Consider the following 10420-nt stretch of genomic DNA (forward strand, 5'->3'; position numbering starts at 1 on the left):
AATTGTAAATAATTTAAGCAAAGTTTTGCTATTCAAACAAGGCTATAATTTAAGAGAGAGAGAGCGCAATAATAAACTTTTTTAATATTGTATAATAGTTGCATCAATTCAAATTTATGAATCTTACATAACAATTTTATGAATATTATTCCATATTCACTTTGTTAACATGGCATGCACCTGGATACATAAGGCACCCTAAATTTGTTTGTAGTTGCATACATAGATAAAAATTAAATAGGCCACCCATTTTCTATGGGCTATGGCCTCGCTGTCCTAAAACGACTTAGTCATCTTCTTTTTTATTTTTTTGAATAAGAAGAGAAACCTATAAATATTATTATACAAAAAGGTAAATTATTACAGTAAAAAAATTCTTTTTGTCATTAGATCATTAAAAGGATGTTGTCAAAAATTGAACTTAGTCATTTTCTTGATCTCACGTTTGAAAATTAGCATAGATAGGTGAGGCAGAGATATAGGTACCAAAACGCTCCTCTCAGTACTGCTATTGCTCTTCGGCCGTTCTAAGAATGTAGCCCCGTAAGCGGCAGTGGCGGCACCGGCAAATATTGCATCCCCCCATCCAAAATCTATCTTCTCCAACCCAATTCTTGAAATGTCCGAAACCAAGACGTTCCTCATCACCGACATCCTTGGGCGGCCGTTAATCACCAAGAAATCAAGCACCGACTTGACATAATCAGTGCTTACTTTGCTCTTAGCCTCTCTGATCAACTCGATGGCATAAGTAATGGGGCTCTCACACAACAACTTGGCCGTGGTGGCGGCGGACAGCATAACAATGGCGTTGCCGTAGTACCCAGGGTCGAACTTCAGCCCCGCCAAGGATTTGCGGCGTATATCAGTGGGGAACGTGACCCGGACCGTGGCGTTGGGGTTGGGTTGGAGAGCGATCGTGCGACACTTCCACAAACAAGCAGATATCAACTCGAACGTGGTGCAGGGGCCGAAGTCTTGAGCCGCGGCTTGGTCTCTGAGAGCCTGGATTTCGTTGGGACCAAAGAGGAAAGAGCTTCTGAGAAGGATGGGTTTCAAGATGTTTGGGAAGAAGAAGAAGAGCGGCTTAGAAGCCAACTTCTCAAAGTTGAAAAGTATGGTGCCCCACCACTCAATGTCAAGCCGCTTGAAATTGTTGCGCATGTCGGCGGCCCCGTAAACGGCGTGGTGTGTGGTGGGGGTAATTGGATCAGCAGCGGTCGTCAACAGCTCTCTTTCCCACACTGGCAAAACCGATGGCGCCGATCCACCCTGCGCTAATTCGCATACTGCTTTCAGAAACAGCTGGATCCCGTACCCATCAACCATGGTGTGATTGAAACGGACACCCAGTGCAAAGCCGCCGCAACTAAAACGAGTCACCTATCACATTCACATTAATAATTAGGGAAACAAAATTCTAATTTTTTTTTTCTAAATTTTTGTTTCTTATGTGGCTACAAATCATCGAATCACCATCAATATGCTAACCAACCACTAATTAAAAAAAAAATTTAAACCAATGATGTGATTGATGTCAAATCAGGAGATAAAATTTAAGAAAAATAAATTAGAGCTTCTACACCAATGCATATTTGATGGTTTATAGTATAACAAGTATTGAAGTTGAAGCGAGACGAGAAAGGAGAAAGAGGCTTTGGGTTCATCTGCAAGAACCAATTTTTAGTACACTAACTATCTGACAAAATAGAGAGAGAAAGAGAGAAGCAAGAGAGAAGGCCTTCTTTTTTCGCAGCTTTTGGCTGTCAATTGCAACTTTTTCATTTTTTTTTTCTTTTTTCTATTTTTATCTTTTTCGTCTTCCATATTCTCTTTCCTAGTCACACTTACAAAAACTCTTAAAAAACCGGAAAAAAATCCACTAATAAGGATAGAGGTATATAGCACTACTCATTAGAAAATGCTAGATGTACTCCTAAATAGTATAAATCTGTACATATTTTATTAGATAAAGAAAACTCAATACCCCTCAGTTTTTAATCAATCATTATATGACACTTCATTGAAAGTAGAAAATAAAGTATAAAATAAGAGTAAATAGAGTATAAGTCTAATAATTAAGAGAAGCATAAGACTATATATCTTTATCTATCCAATATTTTCTTGTCTTTTTTTGAACGCTTGCAAATGGTGTATTTTAGAAATAAATAAATAAATAAATATATATATATATATATATATATATAAAAGCTATAAAGAGTAAAAAATGCAGGGATAAAATTTCAGTCTAAAAATACATGAGGTTTATGTATAAAATACTATGGTAGTTCATTATATATTATCATAAAAACAACTCCATTATATTTATTATTTATTCTGCCACCAACTACCCATTCAATTCAGTTCTGAATAGAGAAAACCTATGCACTTCTCCCAGCATTACATTTAATTACTTGTACTACAATTTAATGCTATGATAGGGTGGATGGATAGTAGGTCAACAGAGTACTACTTGTATAAGTTGTATTCTTAAGATTAAAAATATATATACTTCCCAGTTTTAACATAAGATTTGTATTGATTAGTTTTTTTTTTTGTTTTGTTTTTTTATACAATATAATACTTCATATTTTTAAAATTGTACTGTAAAACTAATTTGAATTTAGTTTGAGACACACCTACAAAATTTTGGCTCTTTTTTAGGTCAAAGTCGAGTCTATACTTTGGTAAAATAAAAAATATATATAATAATTTTTTTTTAAAAATAATAATAATAATACTCCATGTTCGGATTTTATTTGAACTAAGAAATAAAAATAGTGACCTAATTTATTTAAATGAATCAAAGCATATTAAGTAGTCGGAGTCTAGGAGAGTAAAAAATTTGAGTAGAAATATTATTACTCGAATGATAACGCGAATAACAAGGAAAAGAAGTATTTTTTTTTCTAATAGTACCTTTCTATTGTACTAACAACAACAAAGTGATATATTTACTATTTATTGTAAGCCAACCTCACTTTGCACGTACGGTTTATATATTTACAAGATATGTATAAATAATTATAATTTTAAACGTGAATCAATACATGTACCCAACTGCCCCAACACATATAACTCATCACAAATTGGAGATCAATTTTAGCACGAAAATGAACTTATATAATAAGACTGAAAAGTTTTAAAGTTATGCCTAAAAAAAATTTAACTCGTAATCAATAAATTTGATAACTCGAACGAACTAATCCGAAATTTAGTAGATTTTTTTTTTCAATAGCGGCTTAGATTGATCGAATATAATGATGTTAGAATTTGAAAATAGAGGCTTAGATTTATCGAATATAATGATGTATAAATTTATATTTTTTAGTCTAGATGTGCTATCAAAAGTTTTAGTTAAACTCACCCAATAAATTAAATCCTACAACCCAAAGTTTTAGGATTAGGACTAAAATTTTAAACCCGATCAAATATAATTAATAGGTCGAGTCCATAAACTTGGCATGCAGCTCGATCGAACTAGAGTGAAATTGAACGGCAATTTATATCATGAACCAGGGTCAACGTTATCATTATGGACCCTGGATTGAAACGACGAGGTATATAATTTATACTTATAAGGTGCCTAATTTAATAACACAAGACACATTTAATCACAACATAAGGCACATACACATGTTATATATTTACTTATATTTTAAATTTAATTTAGGTACACAATTTGTGCTAATAGGCACAAAATTTCACAACACAAATACAAAAAATCATAACATAAGACAACTATTAATTTTTTTCAGGTATAAAATTTATACTCTTCTTAAATTACAGAATTTAATAACACAAACACGAAAACTCACAAATAACACAAACACGAAAGCTCACAACATAAAACAGATACACAGTGCATTATGAACCATGACCCATGATATAAGTATGGGAATTGAACATGCTGACATGATTTACATCCTTAATCGCAAGCAATAATAAGTTATTGGCTCTATTTGGTAAATAATCAGCCTATCAGTCAATTTTAGCTTATTTGACCACTATTAGTTGTTTGGTTAATAAGCTTTTTGCAACTCCAAAATGCTAAAATTCAAAAGGTTACTCAAAGCAGTCTTTTCAATTAGCTTTTTGAGAAAAGAAATTATACCAAACAGCTATCAGCTAACAGTTAATCTATCGAACAACTTTCTACAATCAACTAATGTTATTAACAAATCATACCTTCTAACCCAAACAGCCGACCCAATCAGCTAACAGCCATTTACCAAACAGGGCCATTGTCTACTTATTAACTATTGTGACCTACAAAATTAATGGGAAGTAAATGCATGTTTTTGGTTTTGGGTGTCGCTACTACAATGCTACCTAGTACCTACTAAGTCCACAATGTCTCGTGCATGAAAACCACAATTAAACTGCCCTAAACTTTATTTGATTATATTAAAACTTTAAAAGTAATTACGGAGTAAATAAAAAGTTTTTTTTTTTTTTACCTGAATCAAGAGAAGTGGGCAACCAGTGATCCTGTGAGAGCCAGGCACATTATACTGAAGCTTCTTGAGATATGGACATGGGGAGTGTATAAAATCACCCAACTTGTGAAGCGCAACGTTGGCTTCAGCCGTCACAAACAGCACGCCTTCACCGTTGCAGTCCACTATCAACTTTTTGTTGGGGCCTTCGGTGAGCCGACCGGCCAAGGGATAAAAAAACACTAGCGCTTTGGCCAGTCCTTCTTTAATAACCTTAGCTGGATCTTTCCCGACCATGGATTCTTTATTCTCGTAAAACCATAGCCCAGGCATTTGGTACCGGAGGCTAGCCTGGTCGTCGATGTCGGACAGCGCCTTCTTTTCTCGAGGCGTCGGGGTTTTGGGCGTCACCAACTCCGGCTTCGTCGTTAGCCGAACTGAGAATCGTGGGGGAAACAAGCACGCCATTAATTATATTATGTTGTTGTCAAAGACGAGATGAGTTTTTCTTGAGGAGAAGATCGAGAAGAAAAGAGAGAAAGAGTGAATTATGCTGTCAGCTGGGTGGCTCCTGCTGCTGCTGCTGCTTTGGTATTAAGTGGTATTTATAACCTCAGCTCAGGATAGCTACGCTACTATTCTCACATGGTAATTAAGAATTTGAGATTAACTCTCAAATTAAATGTCCCTATCAATATCCCACCATCCATGGCCAGCCAGCCATAATATCAAATAAATCAAGTTTCCAAGTTTGATTCACGGTACAGCGATTTATTAGTTTTCTTGAATTGAGACAGATATTTATAGGTAACGAAAACGGATTTACTTATTATGATCTTTTGTTAGCTAGAATTACTGCGATATTATTCATTAGGCACGTTAGAGTATTCTCTAGTCACCGAAAAAATCAATTTGCTTTTTTTTTTTTTGTTAAATATTGAGAAGTTTCACTTCGATCCCTCTGGTATGAGTCATTTTCATTTTTTGTCCTACTGTTATTGGGGCATTGCCAATTTTAGTTCACTTCATTAATTTTTGCCACTTTGCGGCCAATCTTATTTAGTCCTTGCCACTTTTAGTCCACCGTTAAAATTTTCGTCAAATGGCCGTCCAAAATAGGGGTATTTTTGGTCTTTTCATGCTTTGGTCATCTCCTTGATCCTTTGCAGTTGTTTTCCTTACACATTTTTATCCAATGAAGAGGTCTGGCGAAAGCCATGGCTTTGTAATGTGGCTCACATGGCTTTCGCAGGACCTCTTCATTGGATGAAAATGTGTTAGAAAAACCACTACAAAGGGTCAAGGAGATGACCAAAGCATGAAAAGACCAAAAATACCCCAATTTTGGACGGCCATTTGACGAAAATTTTAATGGTGGACTTAGGGCTGTTAACGAACCGAACATAAACGAACGGAGGCTGTTCGTGTTCGTTTGTTAAGGATTTTGGAGTATTCGTGTTCGTGTTCGTTTGTTAAGGTTTTTGAAAATCCTGTTCGTGTTCGTTTGTTAAGCGTTCGTTAGTGTTCGTTAACGTTCGCGAACATGTTCGCGAACGTGCTCGTTAACGTTAACGAACACGTTCGCGAACGTGTTCGTTAACATTAACAAACACGTTCACAAACACGTTCATGAATACTTAATAACCAAATACCTGTACATGTTCATGAACACAATTTGTTCGTGAACAAGAAATAATCTACGTTCACGAACAATAATCAAACAAACAACACAACTACAAAACTAATACAAATAATTGAATAAGTCCACTCGTAGCGTCTAATATCAAAATAAAAATCTAAGTCCACACATAATTTGTCTGTTCACATTACATGCCAAAACATAAAAACATAAATCATAAGATATTTAAATTCTGCATCCGTCGTGACCAAGCCTAATACCATCAGTCCATGTTCATTCCAGTGATATCGTCTTCACATCTTCAGTAAACTACATGAAATGATATGTATTGTTATATTACATATAAAGTAATGAAGATATATAAATGAAATAAATTAAATAACACTTGGACTTGAAGGTTCATCACTTGTGCTGAAACCTTCGTAAGACATAACTATTATACATAATGTAAACAAGTAATTAAAAGATGTATAAAATATTCTTTCAAAAATTTAAAAAAAAAAAAAAAGAAGAGGGAGAAGAAGAGAATACAGAATACTACCACATTGACATAGTACAATATGTTATATTGTTCTTCTTCATTTTGTCCAGTTATCGAACAAGCTAAACAAGGAAATTCAAAGAACAAATAAACACACAAATACAATGTCAAAGTGGCCTACTAACTCTAAAGTCAAGCTAAACTCAATAATATTAATCTTTAAAAAAAAATTAAATATACCGTGTTTCTAAAGTAGCTTCACGTCTTCAAGGAAGTCTGAAACAACAATAAGGCAAAGAATAAGCGGACAACTATATAGTACACTGGTTAGTGAAGCACAATTCATAAATATAAATATAAATTAGAAATATAAATATATATGTATAGTGGTCATAATATAAATCAAAATTCATAAATATAAATATAAATATATGTGTATAGTGGTCATAATATAAATCAAAATTCATAAATATAAATATAAATTAGAAATATAAATATATATGTATACTGGTCATAATATAAATCACAATTCATAATTGATAAATATAAGTATAAATTAGAAATATAATATATATGTATAGTGGTCATAATATAAATCACAATTCATAATATAAATATAAATATATATGTATAGTGGACATAATATAAATCACAAATTCATGAATATGAATATACATTAGAAATATGAGCAAATACCAATTTTGGTCCCACGACTAATAGCAAAATGACAATTTTGGTCCACATGTTTCATTTCTACCAATTTCGGTCCCACGACTATTGTTTTAGTACCAATTTTCATCCACGACTATTGTTTTAGTGCCAAAATTTATCGCGCCGGTCACCCAACCGTTTAAAACGTGCAAAAATCTAAAATTGTTAAGCGTATTTTCATCATTTTCAACTTAATATCTTAATTTGAGTATGAATAAATGGATTTAAGTCCTAAAATTGATCAAAATTCACAGTTTTCCTCCTCATTTTACATTAATTTGAGGAGGAGAATTGTGAATTGTGATTGATCTTAGGGCTTAAATCTTGTAACACCCCGGCCCAGCTATACCGTACATCCGGAGTAGTTACCGCCACATCTAGACTGAACCCTGTCCAACCTCGGTAGAGTCCACTCTAGATGCACAGTCTAAAGAAGAAAACTGCTTCACACACACACACTTTCTACTTGACATAACCATATTTTCATTTCAGCAGAAAGGAACAAAAGTAGCTAGATTAGCTACGAATATATATATACCAGGATTGACCTCTAGGGTCTGAAAAACACCAAGGTTGATGTTGCTTACAACCTTACTAGCCAACTAAGTTTACTATGGCTACAAAACAACATATTTACACAAAACAAGTCCTTCCAAAACCTCCCCAACCAGCCATCTACTCTAAGAGGCGGTACACCGGTCCGGTGTACGTTCCCCATACTAGGTGCCACTCACCCGCAAACCAGGTGAGATGATCCAAGAAGTAGCAAGGAGTGTTCACCATAGACCACTCATCCCAATCCTCCGGAGGACTGGGGTCCCACGGGTAGGGATAAAAAACAATGAACTCCAGGGGATTACTCCCCTCTAACACCTCCATGGGATAAAACTCATGCCTAGCTTGGGCTCTATCTAGAAAAGTCGGCTGCCAGTTGCGAACCTGAATGCAAGCGGGTGCAGATGGATAAGCTGGGGGAGGGCTATACTGCGGAGAGGGAGGATCAGGAGGATCAGGAGCGTAGCCAGGAACGTATGGGTCTTCGCCTATCAAGAACTGTGTGTAGTCATCATAGTCCATAGTCGGGAATGTAAACTCAGATGAGCTCCCTGAGCTCATCGGGCTCCAGGAACCCACACTAGATGACATCTGTTAAATAAAAACACATTGAAGTGTAGTTAGCGCGACGGCTAAGTAAGGGATCCATGGGTCACCCAAAATTAAATAAAGGTTTGCAAAACAGGTATATTTAAACAAAACCTTTATTACCCTTACTCCTCATTGACACTTTACCTGCAAACAGGTTATCAAGTATAGTTTGCACAAGTAATAATTAAGAATGGAACAACAATAGAATTCTTTGGATAAGGGATTGCTTAACAAGAAATACATTACTCAACGCATCACTAATCATCTACGCATATAAGCAAGTAGTGGAAAAATTTTATGGACTTCGCATTTAATCACCACCCTGTACTTGAAAATCTTCCTCGTAGGGAAATTCCACCAACTTTTTCTCAAAGAGGGTTCATCAACACCCTTTCTTGCTTAAACAATCATCACATCCCTCTTTACCGTAGCTACAGAGTAACTACATTTTCATACGAAATTCTCCACTTAGTTTCTTTGTAGAAAGCGTGAGGCCTTTGGAGTATTCTCTTGACTCCCTCTCTTGACCACTTGGATCATCGAACTCGGGTTCAGTGGTCATCACCCGGTCTAACACTGATCCCCTAGACGTAAGGTTCGTTAAAATGATCCCTAGCTGGCCCTACTAGGTCCATAGAAACGACACCTACCCGGACTTTCTAGAGTAACTATACTTTAAGTGTGCACACCCCCGCAGGAATTCCTCATCCAAACGAGTTATATAGTACCCGGCGAATAAACTTCACTCCTTCCGTATGAATGATCATACTATATATAACAACCTTGGGCAAAGGCAGTTTAAGCCACCCGAAGGCTAATCAAGGTCCTCCTCAACTTTACTAGAAACTAAGGGTTTGAAAACATTTTTCCTTCTTCCCCATCTTCCTTGAGTCAAAAATTACTTTTTGAACATATTCCACAAAACCAAGTCCCAACTTGAAATCATTCAACACTCTTAACTTTGTCCAAAAGTTTTGTTTCTCAAAACATTTTGATAGTACACTAATTACCATATACCGAGGTAATAAAGTGTAACTATCCCACATTGTTCCATTATCACATCACATATGTACATAATACTTCATATATGTATATAGGCAATCAACATAACGCCTCACACATTTAGGCATACTCACATAAAGTGCACATACTACCTATATACATAGTATAAATTTCCACAATACTCATACGTATATGTATACACGGTTAACATATATATCACATATATATATATATACATAATACAACATTTTATTTTAATTGTACATACATACCCATTAGGTATGTATTTATACCCATATATGCACATATATACGGTTTTACATATACATACATCACACGTGTATATATATATATATATATATATATATATATATACATATATATATATATATATATACATATATATATATATATATATATATATATATATAGAAATGTATTCAGGTGAGGATTAATGTGTTATAGAGGACTATGAGGATTAATACAGTGCGTTGGATTGAGTTTTTTAACGGTGTGAGATTAATGCTAATTTTGGCTTATGTTTGTGCTAGGCGGGTGGGCTATTAACCTGGAAGGCTATTTTTGTAATTTGCAAAGCCTTTTAATTTTTGGTTTCCGGGAATATCGTAGGCGCGTAGCGTAGGTTTCCTTTTCCTATTCGTATTCGTTTCTTGGGGCAGTTCAAGAGTCTTCGGCTTCATCTTCGCCAATCAGCTTCCTCCCCACGTTCTCTCTCTTCGGTTTTTGTGGACTCGCCGGTCTCTGTGTGGTGGTGGTGGTGGTGCAGACGTTGTTTTTCTTCTCGGGGTAGCGGTGGGACTGGTGGCCGTGGTGCATGTGCCTGGTAGCTGTGTTTTTGCGGTGATAGAAGACGATGATGGCGGAATTAGGCGGTGGCCGACGGCGAGGTAGGGTGGCCGGTCCAGGAGGCTGTTCGGCGGTTCCAGGTAGGGTTTTTTTTTTTTTTTTTTTTTTTTTTTTTTTTTTTTTTTTTGGGTTTTT

At 35.4% G+C, this 10420-nt stretch overlaps 1 protein-coding gene across 1 annotated transcript; it reads right to left on the reverse strand.

The window, feature by feature from the left end:
• Positions 1–65: 65 nt before the first annotated feature.
• LOC116032182 (methanol O-anthraniloyltransferase-like) lies at positions 66–5028 on the reverse strand. The gene is made up of 2 exons (XM_031274626.1): positions 4461–5028; positions 66–1383 (listed from the first exon to the last, which is right to left on the reverse strand). Exons 1-2 carry the CDS (start codon positions 4905–4907, stop codon positions 409–411), a joined length of 1422 nt encoding a protein of 473 aa, XP_031130486.1. The 5' UTR covers positions 4908–5028; the 3' UTR covers positions 66–408.
• Between the last annotated feature and the right edge of the window lie 5392 nt (positions 5029–10420).

This window comes from Ipomoea triloba, chromosome 10, assembly GCF_003576645.1.
Source record: "Ipomoea triloba cultivar NCNSP0323 chromosome 10, ASM357664v1".
NCBI classification, from domain to species: Eukaryota; Viridiplantae; Streptophyta; class Magnoliopsida; order Solanales; family Convolvulaceae; genus Ipomoea; species Ipomoea triloba.

Bases quoted from the DNA above. Each gene is read 5' to 3' on its own strand.
- LOC116032182 (XM_031274626.1), bottom strand. From the start codon at position 4,907: ATGGCGTGCTTGTTTCCCCCACGATTCTCAGTTCGGCTAACGACGAAG. The intron at 1,384-4,460 runs GTAAAAAAAAAA...TGAATGTGATAG, and splicing joins GCCCACTTCTCTTGATTCAG to GTGACTCGTTTTAGTTGCGG.